Source organism: Mus caroli, chromosome 11 (assembly GCF_900094665.2).
Source record: "Mus caroli chromosome 11, CAROLI_EIJ_v1.1, whole genome shotgun sequence".
NCBI classification, from domain to species: domain Eukaryota; kingdom Metazoa; phylum Chordata; class Mammalia; order Rodentia; family Muridae; genus Mus; species Mus caroli.
The window spans coordinates 103,707,109-103,723,559 of record NC_034580.1 but is presented as its reverse complement, the minus strand read 5'-3'; the positions used below and the strand labels follow the sequence as shown (position 1 = coordinate 103,723,559).

Here is a 16,451-nt window from a genome sequence, read left to right as displayed (position 1 = left end):
GTGTGGCTCCGGCACTTTCTCTGAAACAGGTCAGGCAGTACCTAGGAGACCTAGGCTGGTATGAGAAGCTATAGGGGAGACGAAGAACAGACTCTTTAAAAGGGGGTCAAGTGTGTGGCTCCCCTCATCTCTCCCCAGCAAACTGACCCCTCTCAGCCCAGGCCTTCAGTAAACCTCAGTAAACCTTTATTTTGATCCACTGGACTCCATCATCTTTGACACGCTCAACTTCTGGCTGACATCTCTAGTCAGGTTGATCAAAACATGTCAGTCCCCAGGTAGAAACCCTTCAGAGGCTCCCCGTGGCTCTGGGTGAGATTGCAGGAGGTCAGCTAAGCTGAAGTCAGACTATGGTGGCCCCAAGGCTTCTCCCCTGTGAGACTGCCTTTCCAGCCAACACCTCGTGGCTATACACCAGGCATCAGGGCACACACTTCACACCATTTCCCTAAGCTAATCCTTTGTGTCCAACCGAGAAAACACTGCAGTAAGCAATCCTGTTTCTTCTCGATTCTCATAGCTTCAAGGAGCTCTGAGACCTGTGGTCACCGAGAACTAAGTGGAGTTTGCTCTGCCGGAAGCCCTGGAATTCTACAGAGGATACCAGATGGGTATCACTAATGCAATTCAATTCTGACCCCGTTTAACTGGAGTTAGTGTCAGGTTCTATGCAGGAGCGGGTCCATTCTCCAAGAATGCCCTCCCACTTTCCACGTCAGTTGAAAGTCCGAGGTTGCTTATTGTGTGCCCTTGGCCTACAGTGTAGTTTGGGGTTCCCACGTCCCGATTATTATTAGAGTGTCTCACAAGAGTCAGAGAACCACACTTACCTATTAGGAAGTACGTCACTGAATGGGCTAGAGAGATGCATCAAGAGTTAAATGCACTTGCTACTCTTACAAAGGACCACTGTTTCCCCAAGCACCCTCTCAGTGGCCTACAACTACCTGTAACTCCAGTCCTAAGGGATATGGCGCCCTCTTCTGGCCTCCCCCGGTACTAGGCATGCACACAAAACATACACATAAGGCCAAAGGTATCAGAATGAGGAGTGAACTAATCTAACACGGGCCGAGTAGCAATTCCATCCATCTCACTCGTGTCCCTTGATCCTGTAGAACAGCCATCATGGGCTCTAGGCATTAGGGTGTACACACTCTTGGAAGCCCCAACATTCTGTCCACCACAGAGGGGACTCAACACATACATCCTGCAGAGATGAAGAACGGAAGTGAACCTACAGAAGTTGTGGACCGTTTTGCCATTATGAAAAGTAGTGTTCAACAGGTCAGCTGCTGGGGGAGGGGGACACTAGCTAGGGTGGGCACAATATTCCTCGTGTGCCTCAGCCACGCCTGGGCCCCATTACTGCCCTTCTCCCACAGACACAGGTTGCCTGGTGGCTGTGCCCCGTGTGCTCTGATTGCACAATGGAACAACACCTCGGAGAGGTAACTCCCCACTCTGATACCTTCGGTGAACTCTCCTAGCACAGGTGGGTGGCTTCCCCGGTAGGAAGCCATTTATAGATAAAAGTCTGCATTGCCTACGATTGAGAGGCAATTCCACCACAGGGATCCACCAAAGGGTCTTCTTAAAGACCAAGTTACTGGGAGCCTTTATTGGGGAAGCAGGCATATGACTTTTAAAAGATTCAGGAGGCGCTGTCCAGCAGGCTTGACCGGGTCCACTATCTACATGAACTAGTCCAAAGACAGCGAAAAAGGATAATTAGGTCAGGTAAGTGTCCGCTGCCCAGGCAAACTAGCAAAGTCCCGTCTTAGCCTGGTAAGGGAACATTTCACAGCCTTGTCCTACCGTTCTGTCTGGACAGCACCTTCTCGAATGCCTAGAACAGAGTTAACTGACTTTTCTGCCCTCCTCTTCCTTCTATTTTTCTTCTGGGAGAGAACGAGGGTGGTTGCCACAGCAACCCATTTCTCCCTGAGAGTTCATTTTAACTACTTTTCTTAGATGCTTGTCTGACAGGAACTCTTCCCTTCTGGGGATCTGCTCACCAGGTATGAAGTCTGCGGCCCCTCCCCCTCCCCCTGCCCTAAGGGTGACTATACCCATTTACTCAAAGAGGAAAATCAACTTTAAAAACAAGACTTTCAGAGGAGAGAGAGAAACAAAGTAATTACATTCCTGAGCCTGTTGCCCAGGCTATATTGAACTTGTAAGATTTGGGGAGCCAGGAAGCTCATCCTACAACTATTGGTTTTTCTTCTTTTTATTCTTCTGCCTTCATGTGGCTCAGGAAATATCTTGATTTATTTATTTTTTTCAACAAATGTTTGTTGAGCATTTCTATACGTGAGACCCCATGGGTTGGGCAGGGGACCAGAAGTAAGTCTGGTGCCCACTTGCTGGAAGTGGGAAGGCAGACATCAAACATATCGGCCATGGGCTAGGGCCGAAGCTCCATCCATGGTAGGCACAGGTCCCGGGTTCCGTCCCCCAAATTACAGACAAAAAAAAGTCCTTATGTTAATTCTTGGGATAAGGAAAGGAAAGGAGCCAGGAATGGTGGTGCATATCTTTAATACCATCACTGAGAAGACAGAGGCAGGCAGTTCTCTGGAAGATCTAGGCTAGCCAAAGCTATATAATGGGAGCCTGGCTAAACAAACAAACAAACAAACAAGACATAAAAGAAGACTGAAAACAGCGATAAAAACATTAACCAGATTGGGGGACCTAAAAAGACCTCTCTGAGGTGATGTTGAAATAGAGTATGCAGAAGAACTTTATACATGGACCCAGAGCTATACCATGACACTTCTGGGTTGTTGTACTGGAGGAAGGGAAGCTGTCCCATAGGACAAGAAGATGGCTTCTCAGGGAGGAGAAACCTGAGGATGGGGCAGAACGGGTGGCCAGGGTAGGCATCGATGCTGATGCTGAGCACATGAAAAGCTCCGACGGGATCTCAGCTGAGCATCTGCCGCTGAGATGCACGCGTATTCCCTGGCCTATGGAAGGAAAGGACACTGAAGAGGCCAGTGTGAACTAAGAGGCAAATTAGGTGGAAAGCCTTCTGGTCAATAGCAGGACAGATGATATTGGTGTAGCCAGGTGAGGCTTCAGACTGGGGCACACAGAGAGCTTCTAAATATGCCCTACTGGTGAGACTGTGGGAGGCAGAGGCAGTGGGAGGCAGAGGTGGTGGGAGGCTGGCAGTGGGAATGTGAGAGGCGACTGATAGGCTTGTGCTCTGAACCATGGGCTGACTGATGGCTGCATAACGCTGAGCTGGAAAACCCAAAGAAGGAGCAAGTTTAGAAAGAGGAGGAGGCTCTGTGTGGCCTGAGTTCTCCTTAGATGCCCTCCCCCATAGTCACACAACCAAGTCCACCCCTTTCCAAATGAATGGGAAGTTTTATGAGAGCTGGGGATTACATGTGCCAGTTCACAGCTTTGTCCTGGTAGGCAGAGCCAGGGCCCAGGGACTTGAGGACCCTGGGCTGCCACAAGAAACTATCGCTAACCTAAAACAACCACCCAGACTCACTTTCTCCACATTCCAGAGGTCAAAAGCCTAAGATCAAGGAGTTCTTAGAAAATGTGCACTCCATACCTTGTCCCTAACTCCTTAGTGGGTCTTGGTTCCTAATACCATTCTCTGCCTTCACAACATCCCCCTGCCATGTCTTTCTTCTCCCTTCTGCTTCTCCTTTTTAGCTAGATTGGCTCACCAGTGAACCCAGAAAATCCTCCTGTGTCTGCCCTTCTTCCCCCAGTGCTAAGATTACTTACACACACACACACACACACACACACACACACACACACATTGTTTGTTTGTTTGTTTGTTTGATTGATTGTTTGTTTAAATAACGATGCTGAGAGTCTGAACTTGGATACACAAGCTCATATGCTGTGGTGGTTTGAGTAGGAATAGCCCTCCGTAAGCTCATGTGTTAGAATGTTTGGATCTCAGGGAGTGATACTACTAGAAGGTGTGGCCTTATTGGAGTAGATGTGGCCTTACTGGAGGAAGTATGTCACGGTAGAGGCAGGCTTTGAGGTCTCATATATGCTCAAGTTACGCCCAGCGTGATACACTGAATCCCAAGATGTAAAACTCACAGCATCTTCTCCAGCCACAGGTCTGCCTGCATGCCATGCTTCTCACCGTGACAATAATGGACGAAGTCTCTGAAACTGTAAGCCAGCCCCAGTTAAATGCTTTCCTTTATACAAGCTGCTGAGTTGCTATGGTCATGGTGTCTCTTCACAACAACAGAAACCCTAAGACATACGACAAACACTTTACCCACTGGGCCATCTCCCAAGCCACCATTTAGTGTTTATTTTGTATGTACGCTCTGGTGTGTGTAGGGGTGTGTGTGTGTACGGATGTGTGTGTGTGTGTGCGCACACTAGGAATGTGCACACTAATTTCTCTCACTGGGACTCATTGACTAACTAGGCCGGCCAGTTGATTAGAATGCACTTCCTCCAACAAGGCCATACCTACTCCAACAGGATTGATCCCTCTCAGCCTTCTAATGCTAGGTTATACATGTCCCACCATGAACTTGGTCTGCCTCCCAACTCTCCTTTTTATAAGGACACTAGTATTTGAACTTTAGGCCTCTCTGACTAGGGATGACCTGAAGATCATCTTACAGTTGTTTCTATTTGTAAAGACCCTTTTTCCTCTAAGTGAGCTCACATTTGCAGATTCTGGGGTTTGAACATGGGCTTGTGTTTTGAGAAATTCAACCCACCACTCGAGAAGATGATTGACTGAATCTCATGATCCCCTAATCACAGGGGAGTGTCCCAGAGCCAGGCACTTGTAATCTCCAGGCAGGCTCATTGGTCAAGAGAAAAGCTGAGGGAAATACAGAAAATAAATGATGGATTTTTCACCCAGGATTCTGCAGGGGTATTGTTATATCCAACAGTTTCTTATGTCAGCTGTAGTTCCAGAGTCAGGGATTCCAGGCAGAACTCATGGTGTGTATGATGGGGAAGAGGGGAGCCACATTTAAAAGCAGGTGAAGCATCCCAAAGATGAACGTGACCAAGCCCCATGACCAGAGCTGCTTCTGTGTCTTCCTCCCAAGATGGAGAAGAGCAAAGGAACCATCTCCCAGTCGAGTGTGCAGCATCCAGGTCCTCCACTCCTCCAGGTCTCTTGTGTGCTCATCCCTACATCTCCCCAAAACAATGATGGTTTCCACTTCTGGAAGAGGAAAGCCCATGAGAGGCTGTGATTAATGCACATTTTGGCCAAGGTTAATGTGACCTCTAACACTGGTGCTGGGGACAGGCCCCTCATACACACCTTGACTCTAGGTAGGTTCCCCCATATTCTGTCACCCAGTGTTGAGTTCCCTCTCCATCTTGAGGGCACCAATCCCAGACAGGATCTGCTATGAGCTACTGAAGATGGGGCAGGAAGCCTGGTTATCCATTTGGACAAACAGGTCCCAAGGGAAAGGTGACTATCTACTCAGTACATGTCTGCTTTTCCAAGTTACACCTAGATTTAGGAAAACAGCTTCTCTCTATCTAAGGCAGATGTCCACAGGGGTCTGTCTCCTACAGATGCTATCTCAGTCCTTGCCTCTGGCCACCGTTTCTGTCCCACAGAGTCTGTATGTCCTGTCCCCAGTGTGGGTAGGGACCAGGTAAGTGACATTACAAGAAGACAAGCAGGAAAGTTTGTGAGCGGCTGAGAGGCTAGAACTCACCATGCAGGGACACCAGCTGGGTCTCTAGGGATGCCCAGGGGTGTGACCAGAACTGAAATGTCACAGGTAAGGCTAAGGCACTCGCTGGAGGTGTTAAGTTTGACAACCAGACCTTCCTATCAATGCGGAGTGTGGTATCCCAGCATTATGGTTCCCACATATCCCGCATGTCCCTTAGACAAACCCTTTGAGCAAGAGGTGTTCTATGCGTACCCAGCCATCTGACCTGAGGCATACTTCTGTCTTCTGCTAGTCCTGTCTTGCAGGCTCTTCAGTGCCCTGGGGCCTCTTTGATCACCCCCATGGGCTCCCCCAAAAGCCACTTTTTCTCTATGCTCTACTTGTCATGGTGTCCCAAGGCAGTTGAGTTAAAGAAGTAATTTTACACTATGGATAAAGAAAGAGCAACCCCTCCCCCACTTGCCTGGTCTGTATCTACACTCGCTCCCCTGGCTCCCATCACTGGGCTCCAGAAGGCATGTCCTCTCTTCTGAGGGTCCACAGGACTGAACAGATCACTCCTGGTACCCACAGCCCCAGGAATCAAGCACAAAGGCCCAGGGCTCCCACTGAGAACCAAGAAAGGCGCTCTTGCCGAAATCGCTCTACATAAGGAAGAGCATGGCAAATCGCTTCCTCCATCTGTTTGGAGCAACCGCTATGCAGTTCCACCACACTGGGACTTAGGGGTTTTGTCCTTTTTTCCCCCATTTCCTTTTTGCCTCTTTATTTTTTTTTTCAAATATTTATGAAGAGAGTTTCCATTTATCCTGGCTCATCTTCTCAACCGTGGGTGTCAGCTGGGAGGGCTCAGACAACAAACTCCAGAAGGTATTTTCCCCAAAGCAGCAGCTGCCTCTCTTGGCAAATGTAGTGAGTGGGGCCTTTCCTGAGGACTGGCCGAAGCAGAAGTGGGGGACATGGTAGACTGGTTGTCCCATGGCCTCAGTCTGGGCTCCTTGGCTCTGGGATGCCCTGGTGGAAGGCACTGGGGCAACTCAAGAGAACAGGCTATCTGGAACCTGACATCCCATTGTCCTAATGCCCTGCGACAGCCAGGACTTGGGACACTTTTGAGCACCCCCACCCGTCTCTCAGGACTTTGATGCAAAAGCCTCCCTACTCTTCCAGGGAAACCACTCGGGACTGTGGCTTGAGTTTCCAAGGGCTCATTTTCAGGGACTTTAGTGACAATTCCTAGGGGGAAGATTGTTAAAGAACATGCTGACTAGGTCTGGAACACCATACTCTCCTATGCCTGGGAGACTTCCCTGCATGCAAGGTAGGAGACAGGCAGAAATTCAGTAGCAAAAAAAGGCATGCACTGGCAGCAGGAGTCAGCTTTGTAGCAGGGAGGAAGGGTGCTAAGAAGGGCCTTGCAAAACCTCCCAGATTTTCCCTACCTTGACAGTTACCCCTCCCCCATGCTCACCTAAAGACCCAGCTAATTCTGGGAGCCCCCAGTCTTATAGTCCCTGTCAATTACCCAGAGACCAAGACAGACTGTGTGGGCCCACGGTAGACTCAGTTGAAAACCAGTCTCACTGAGTGAGTGAAAACACTTTCACTGAGAACCTAGCCCCAAAGGCATCATGGCCCCATGCCCTGGTTCTCATCCAGATTTCCACTATTAATCACTTGGAAGCTTTCAAATATATGATGCCCGGCTCTCTTCCAGATAGCCAGACTCTCAGAGAGTGGACCATATATTTCCAAAATCTCCCAAGCCTTTGTCAAAGGCATCTAGGGTTGGAAATTATTGTACTCTAGGAAGAATGTGTTCCCTGGAGACTCCTAGACTGGAATCCTTGCCTTGACCTAAAATAAGCCACTTAATTGTTGTCTGGAAGCTTCAGCAGCAGCATCTAGGAAATGGGGGTAGCACCTTTCTCATGATGAGGAGCTCAACCTACAGGAACATGTGCTGGGCATCAGCACACCATTTTCTGGGACAAGGGATTATTTGTGATGTCCTCAGAGGAGTCTGGAGTGGCTGGACAAGTCACTGGGAGTAGTCACATTTGATTCCAGTGAAGCACAAGCTGTCATGATAGGTAGGTCACCTCTTCCACCCGCAGAGCCACTGTGGGGCCCCAGCCAGGTCTGGGCACAGATTCTGTAGGAAGTATCTGCAGACACTGGGCAGTACTATCCACTAAGTGATGATATTCCCTTCCGAAACAGAAATCAGCCTGTTTCTCTCGGAATTTCAAATGGCCTAGAACACATAAACCATCAATGGAGGTAGCCAGTTCCTTCCCAGGCTGATATGGAGTCCAGCAAGAGCAGAGGCAGATGGTGGTGTCTAAGAACTCGGACTGCTTGGGAGGCAAGGCAGGGAGGGGCTGAGATACACAGCCAGGGGGGAGGTGCTTCAGGACAGACCAACCAGAGATGTCCCTAGGGATGCTGCATGGCCCTTGAAGAATTTCCAGAATACCTTGAATGCATAGCTTGTTCGTGTGTGCATGTGCGTGTGCGTGTGTGTGTGCATGCGTGCATGCATGCGTGCGTGTGTGTGCGTGCGCACATGTGTACTTACATGTGAAGCTCAGAGGTGCTTCTCTACATTTTTTTTTCTTTTTCTTTTTCTTTTTTTTTTTTTTTGAGACAGGGTCTCTCAATGAACCTGAAGTCTTGTGTTTTTGCTAGACTGGCTGGACAGTATCTTCCTGTCTCTGCCTCCAAGCACAAGGGTCACAGACGCCCACCATCACCCTTGGCTTTTACGTAAATTCTGAGGAGCCAAACTCAAGTCCTCAAACACAGCAATCGCTTTACTGCCTGGGCCATCCATCTCCTCTGCTCCATCGTTGTGTGGTAAGAGACTCTGTTCACCAGGCTGGCATGAAACCCATTATGAAGCCTAGGTTGTTCTCAAATTTGCAATAATCCCCCTGCCTCAGCTCCTGAGTTCTGGACTTCCTGCAGTGCACCACCATTCCTCGCAGGAAATATTGACTCTCATTACAAGCATCTCTGTACACTGAGTTAACGTCAGGCCACTCGGTGTGGGTCTGGCAGACCCCTAACTGCTAAGCTGCACTCTGGAGACCTCATCTCCAGACCTCACACAGCTGTCTGCAAACAGCTGCCACCATGCCATTCATGGCCGGGAGACCAAGTTCTCCATGAGTGAGTCCACAAGGTAGGGTGTAATTCATGTTTCTCTCCTTCTGAGCCATGCACTGCCACACCCTTCTGAGCTGGGGGAAGAATTTCAGTAACACTTCAGTGACTAAAAGCAGTGACTTTAATAATGTGCCTGTCACCAGGGATATCACCATTCATAGGTCCCCAGGAGACAATAAGGACCACAGAGAGGGCTTCATCGATGGCCACCATCATTTCTAGGCTGGATAAACTAATGGGTTTGGGGTCTGGCAATACCCTTAAGCTTAATTGCTAAGAGGTATTTCCAAATGAGATAACAGCTGTTCGTTCAGTATATATTTATGATGAAATAGGCGTAGGCTCTAAGGCCACACTGCTGAGTCTCAAAATCACACCATCCTTGGAAAGCCACTTGCTTGTCTCACTTTGGCAAAAACGAGGTTGTAATAGAACCTACATTGAAGAATTGGGAGTGGGGCGAGTCCACATGAGACAATGCCTTTAAAATATTGACACTGCTTAATCATTTCTGTCCACTTCCCCAGGCCTCTGTTCCACACAGCCAGCCAAGACAGGTACTTGGGTCCCTTTTTACCAGAGTGGTTCAGCCACTAGTCCTAGAGGCCACATAGCTCAGCTGGCAAAGCAATGACTAGAACCCCAGGTTGGCCTGAGTTGGGTGACTTTCCTTTTCCACTTTCTCAAAGGGTCTGGGAGAAGCATGGGAGACTCAGGGCTTTCTCGATGACCAAGTGGGCGGGAACAGCAGGCAGAGGGGGGAGAGTGCAAGCATTCTGCCTACAGACATGGGCGATGCAGAAAGCCGCCTGTAGCATAAAGCGAGCCCTCCCACTCTACAGCAAGATGGCCCTGAGAGGGCTAAGAGCATCCCACCTCCAGCTCCCAGCAGGCAGCTGAGAGCTGGTGGGGTGCAGGGATGAAAAGGGAGGAGGGTTCAGGAGGCTAAGGGACCGGACCTTCCCCCAGAGCCAACCTTTCACTCGCAGCTGGCACTTGGCAGCAGAGTCTTGTGCTGCCCTCTCTCCCAGCTCCTTCACAGGGCTGTTATATTTTAGGAATTAAAGCTGTGCTCTGTAAAAGCACCAATGACACGCGTTAGCTGAAGAATGTGCCTTCACCGGCTGCCCTCCCCACCTGCTGCTCATGCCCGGTGTTCAAAGGCTTCCTGTCTCTCAGTGCCTACCCATTTTTCCTTGGAGTTGTCTCCACCTTTAAGAGTCAGCTTGGATTCAGAGGCTAGCTGAGGACAAAGGCACCTCTGGCCTGTTTGTCCTGTTGAGTGTTTTGAAAAGAATGTTCTCAGAATAACCATCTCTTCTCCAGCGTGCTGGGCTGGAAGCTTTGGCCAAGATGGCCCTTCATATTAATATGCTCATCAGCGGGGGCTGGTACCAGAACAGTTTCTTGCTAGGGAGCTCACTCAGCACAGCCCCTGTTGTGATTCCCTTTGAGCCCACGCGGGCTTCACTCACAGCTCACTGGTTCACTATTTAACACCGACAGCGATGTGCTGGGTTCTACTCCCACGGACAATGCCCAGGAGACAGCAGCAGCCAGAGGCCAGCATTGTCTGATGGGGGAGCTAAAGGGCTCTTATATTACAGAGCTGATCTTCTGCTTTCTGCTCCGGCTAGCACCTAGGGAAGAAGAGGGGAAGGTGAGCTCCTAAGACCGGTGGCTTTGAGCACTTGCCCTCAACCTCTGCCCCCTCTGAAGTAAGAGGAGGGAATCAATCAAGTCCTACACTCCCCCTCCATGTGACTTTGATACTGACTTGAATTTGATTTCATCTAAATGTATAGGAGGAGTGGAGAAGGGACCAGAGTAAACAGAGTGGCCTCAGCATCCTCTGAGAAGTGGGTTGCAATGTTAATTACCAGAGCCTGACTATGCTCTAGAGAGAGCTACGTCCAGATCCTGCCTCCAGAGTTAATGTTTATCCACATAGACATTGTTTACAGAATGTGGATAAAGACATTCTCCCTTCTCGGATGAACTTATAGGAGGCCACAAAGATCCCCAAAGACACCCACCCAAATACCACCTCCCTTCCCTCTGCACTGCAAGGGGCCGCCTCTGAGGCTTCTATCTTAACTGTGGTGGAGCTGAATAGGAAAGCCTGTGTGTATCCAGCTCAAATGGGATCTCAGAGATAAGCAAATGAAATGGAATAAACTTGAATCTACAAAGCCAAGCGGTGTTTTCTGGTCTCTGCTCTCCCTCAGAGGAACCTTCTGAAATAAGGAAGAATAGAAAGTCATTTTTTTTTGCGACTTTGCATAATCTGATGGAGGGGGGCATCCTTCTGGATGCTAAGCAGCCTCCACGTAGATAAGCCTTCTCCACCCCTAGTCAAGCCCTGGAACATTCTGAGACTCATCCCTAACCTTTGCCTATAAAAACTCAAAATCATTCTTTCTGTCTAGGTGCCCGAGATGCTGCCCAGGCTCCCTCACCAATCTTCCCTCAGATAAGCCTCCTGAAATCACCACAACCATCTGCCTTTGAGCAGAGAAATGAGATATCACAAAACATTGCCACATAAAGGTCGTTCTTTCAGGAGGACAAAGGGAAACAAAGCCCTTAATAAAGGCTTTCGGAGACACCACCCACGGTGTCTGCATCCCTGGTGGGTGGTGGGGCCTCTCCTCCTCCAGCTGCAGAGGTAGCCCTGCTCTGCCAGGCCAGTTACCTTGGCATTCGTGCTCTGACACACGTATTATGCAGCACGAGCAGCCTAGTCCTATATTCCTCTCCCTCCTAACTGCCTGGCGTGGCCGCTGATCCTTGGATCTGAGACTATGAGAATTTCACTCACGATGGTTCCATCTTCACAGCTTGTGGAAAGTGAAGATTTGAAGCAATTACCAGAAAGAACCAATGAGAAAAGAACCACTCTGAATTGGGAGGGAAATGATTCTGGAGAATGGCTTTAACTGACAGTCTCATGCCCCACCTCTTTGGCCATACAGGGTGGCAATAAAATATGTAGTCACTGTACAATTTGTCCTAGGTGGCTCCCTGGAAGAAACACCAAGTGCCCTATCTCTCTAGAATAAGGCTGGTCCACAATCTTCTCCCAAGCAAGGGTTGGATACATCCTTCTCTCAGGTCTGGAAGCAACCCAGGGGACACTGCAAACTCTAGGGTCCCTAGGCAGCAAAACTCAGCCATTTAGAAGTCTTGAGTCTAGCTGAGCAGAAATTTCCAGATTTCAATTGTGCTCACCCAGGCATGATGAACGGCCTCAGACAGCCCTGAGTTTGCTCCAGCTTCTTTGCCGGCGGTCAAGTCCTTATTTGACTCCACAGTCTACACCCACATAAGCTCAGGTCCAAGTGTGGCTGCACGTTGGGTGATCACCAACAGATAGGCAAACCAGCAAGCCCCCATCAGGGTCCTCTCAAAAGAACAGGAAATAACAACAGTCTCCAGGAGCTGAGCTGCGATCTGACCTAGGGTGAAAGGTTCAGCAAGCTTCTCCACCTCAGCAAGCTTCTCCATCTCAGCAAGCTTCTCCACCTCAGCAAGCTTCTCCACTTCAGCAAGCTTCTCCACCTCAGCAAGCTTCTCCACCTCAGCAAGCTTCTCCACTTCTTCTCTTCACCTTGACTCATATCCAGGTGTTTTGAGGTGTGGAAGGGCAATAGTGAGAACTCACAGAATGCCCTATATGTGCTCAGAGTGCATCCTAATCTCTGTCTCCAAGAAAGAGAGAAGTGGCTTTTGCCACTAATTCACAAATAGCTGTCCAGCGCATGTGTGTCCAAGGCTGAGACCTGCAAAGCAAATCTGAAAGGCATACCATAGAAGAATCTCCCTCCCAGGTAGTCATGGCTTGTCCAAATCAAGCTGTTCACTACCAAGGTGGTAATGATAAGCCCAGGTCCCATCTCGAGATCTCTCCAAGACACTCCGAGCCCCTCTGTGGGTACAGTACAAAAGCTGGTCCAACTTGCTTCCTAGAGCTGAAGACGTCTGTCCTACCTCCTGTGTGACTTCGGGGTTGCTTGCTTGGAGGAGGAGATATTATCTCAGTTACCTAAGAAGGCATGAGGGGAAATCTACTCCCCACCCACCCCCTGGAAGATGAATTAGGTCACTGCATTGGTTTCTTCCAAAATCCTAGGAGAAGCTCTAACTAGTACAGGCCAGAGGATGCTTCTGTGTAACCCAGTGAGCTGGCTAACCCGGATGTGGGTTTTCACACCTTGCTTCATGGAACTCTGAGGAGCATAGAGGAGCTTCCAGCTGCGGGGTGTGAGCCGGGGTGGGGTGGGGGGGCCGTTCCACCTCATTTCCTCAGCAGTCAGGACACCAGGTTTATTTGTGTTGGCTCACTGTTAAGGATTACCTCTGAAACAAAGACTGACTGACTCCCACCCCCACCCCCCAAAAAATAAAAAATCGCCTCTCTCAGAGCACAGAACCTTGAGTTCATCTTGGAGACTCCTGGAGACAGAGGTGAGCAGCCTTGCCCTGAAACAGGAGAAACCGTCACATGCCTTCTGGTCCATTCAGCCGGGTATCAGGCACCTGCTGGGTAGACAATACAGGCCTAGATGACAGCGATTTTTTTTTAAAGAGAAGAAAAGCAATAACTCTCGTCCTTTGAAACTTTGGAAAGCAGAACAGACACCCCCAAAGGCAGAGGAAAAGGCCAGCAACGCTGATTGGGGTAGTCAGTCTGGTCCTCACATTTTATTATTCTGTATTTTTTTTTCTATTTGTTTATATTCCCTTCTCCCAGCAAAAGATAATTTTTCCCAGGGCAAACATTTGCACATTGCTGCCACACACGGCTATATACAAGGGAGGAGCTCACACTCTCCAGAGAGGAAGAACAGTGCTCTGAGGCTGGGGTCATTCATTTTCTCTGAGGAAAGCTGGGAAAGTGGCCCGGGAGGTAAAATTGCAAGGGCAGCAGCTTTCCATGTGTCTCTTTCAATTCCAGGGGGTCAGAACAGCAGCCCACAGAACAACCCTCGAGGATGCAACAGGAACAAGGATGTAAGAAAATGCCTGAGCTCCCGGGTGGGTTTCAGGCCTCCTGCGGGGGAGGAGGGGAACTGGGTGGCGAGGAAGGAACCTGGCTCCAAGGAGCTCGGAGTGTATCCAGCTTGGGACCCTGCCAGCACCAAAAGCAATTAAGGGAAGAGGCCAGAGGCCCCGAGGCAGAGTCTGACAAGGTTAAGGGGAGGTGAGGAAGAGCCGGTTAGGCTGAGGAAGAGCCAACCGGAGAAAAAGTAAAGGTTCAGAGAAGGACAGGGAGAAGAAACAGCTGGAGGCTACAATGTAGTTGCTGGTGTTCCTGCCTCTATCAGCAATGGATTATCAGAAGTGCGACTGTAGTGTGTCACATCCTCAGTCCCCCTTCAAAGAAGTTCAGAGCTCCCCAGTGCCTGCTAGAACCCCTTGGCTGCTTCGGTTGAAATGGAGGTGATCTTCGTCTGGTTTGGCCCATAAAGAATGTCTCCCGTCTGTGACCCACATCTGGGGCCTTTGGAAACGCGAGGAGTCTCACAGTACATCCCTGCCTAGACCTTCATAACCAGGTACAGCCATAAGGCCGTGGGGAAAGAAGGAAAGGAGACGCAATCTCCATCCCACAGAATGGGATGCAGAATCCTTGGGACTAAGGAGATCCTGGCTGTCCCGGGTTGGAAAGAGAGGTGACTGGAGACGCAGCTTCCCCGGGGTCCTTCCAGGGAACCAATCTTTCTTTCCCTCGGCTTCCTTCGCTCTAATAATGTGAATGAAGCCTGAGAGAGAAAAGAGAGCGCGCGTGAGCGCAGGGAGGGGAGCGAGGGGAGGGAAAATCCCGGCCGGGGGAGAGCGAGCGCGGGGCCCGAGGCGGAGGGGCGGCGCCGAGAGAGCGCGCCGGGCGGCGGGCGGTGGGTGGAGGCGCGGAGGGCGCGGGCCAAGAGCGGAGGGGAGGGCGGGCCGAGAGGGAGGAGCCCCCGGCCGCCACCGCCGCCGCTGCCGCTGCCGCCGCCGCCAGCCCGCCCGGCGGCCCGCGTAGCCCGCGCAGCCCTCACTCGCCGCCGCGCCTCGGAGTTTGAGCCCCGCGCAGCCGGAGCGCAGGCACGCCCGGGGCGCGGGGTCGGAGCGCGCAGCGCGGCGCCGCCCCCCGGCCCTCGGCCCCCCAGCCCCTGGAGCCCCCGGAGCCGCGCGCCGAGGGAGGAGGGCGGGCGGGCGCGGCGGGCCGGGCCGGCGGGCGGCGGACTATGAGGCGCCCACCATGGTGCGATGCGACCGCGGGCTGCAGATGCTGCTGACCACGGCCGGAGCCTTCGCCGCCTTCTCGCTCATGGCCATCGCCATCGGCACCGACTACTGGCTGTACTCCAGCGCGCACATCTGCAACGGCACCAACCTGACCATGGACGACGGGCCCCCGCCCCGCCGCGCTCGCGGCGACCTCACCCATTCGGGACTGTGGCGGGTGTGTTGCATCGAAGGTACGACCCCTACCCCCAACGCACACACATAACACGCACACATGCACACGCACACATTGCCCCGGGGAGTGGGCCGGGGGAGGGGTGGGCGCGGCGCTGGCTCCACGCGAGACACAAAGAACCTAAAGCCGGGAGGGTGGGTTCCCGAGTGGACACGGGCGCAGCAGCCTCGGGTCCCTCTAGGTTGGGGACCTCCCCAACACACCGATCCCACAAACTCTCCGCTCGCACGCGCACACCCCCTCGCGCACAGACACAATGAAACACACAGAAACTCACGCACGCGCGCGCAACCCGAGAGCGGAGCGATCCCCAGGGGCCTCGCCGGCGCCCCTGGGGGAGGTGGAGGCTGGCATGGGGGCGGGAGGAGTCTAGGGTTGGGGGGAAAGCGGACGCGGGAGGAGGGGGAGGGGTTGCTTGGCAACCGGTGTCTGTGCGATTGCTATGGGAACTGGCCATCCTGGGGCGGGGCCGGCCGGGGGCGGGGAGCCCCGGGGCAGCTAGGCGCTCACTCCAAGCCCCCAACTGAGAGGGTAAGGGCGGGGTACAGGTTGGGCCCCAAGCGGTTCTGGGGGAGCCAGGTAGCTCCAACCGGCCGGCCTTCTCTTGATCCCTGAGACCACAGACTCACTCCTCTCTGCGCGATGGGTACAAGAGGGGAGCCGCGCCGCGTCTCCTGTAACTGAGGCAGCAAGCCCTGGGTCACTGCCCCTCAGCACGAAGTCGGCAAGAGACCTCCGTAGGAACCACACTGGGTAGAGGAGAGTCAACAGCGGACCAAGAGTGGGCTGGGAGGGGCGTGGTCGCTGTCAGGGCAGGGCGGGGCTCTGTGACCCCCTAGGATACAGAGACTTGAGAGGTGTGCTTCGGTTGAAATGCATCTAGAGATAGGGATTGGGTCCCTTGGACTGTGGGGACAGCTTCTAGGAGCGCGAGGCAGAAACCTCCGACGCCGGAAATGCATTAGGCTTCTTAGCCCTCCTGGCGCCCTCATGCCCAACTGAAACTCTAACTAACAGGTGTCTACGGAGGGGCGGTTTGGTTCTGCCAGGCTGTAGTCAGATCGGCTGGTTGGTCTCTGAGACTGGGGACAGATCAGGGGAGCTGGCGATCATTGCTTTAATTTCTCAAAAATCCTTGCGTAGTG

At 51.8% G+C, this 16,451-nt stretch overlaps 1 protein-coding gene across 1 annotated transcript in view; it reads left to right on the top strand.

Moving 5' to 3' along the window:
• The first annotated feature begins 14,854 nt into the window (after positions 1-14,854).
• Positions 14,855-16,451, top strand: part of Cacng4 (calcium voltage-gated channel auxiliary subunit gamma 4) — a 60,461-nt gene continuing 58,864 nt past the window's right edge. Inside the window, exon 1 of the mRNA XM_021177846.2 lies at positions 14,855-15,304. Coding sequence (XP_021033505.1) covers positions 15,085-15,304 — 220 coding nt within the window. The 5' untranslated portion in view covers positions 14,855-15,084. The remainder of the gene's footprint in view (positions 15,305-16,451) is intronic.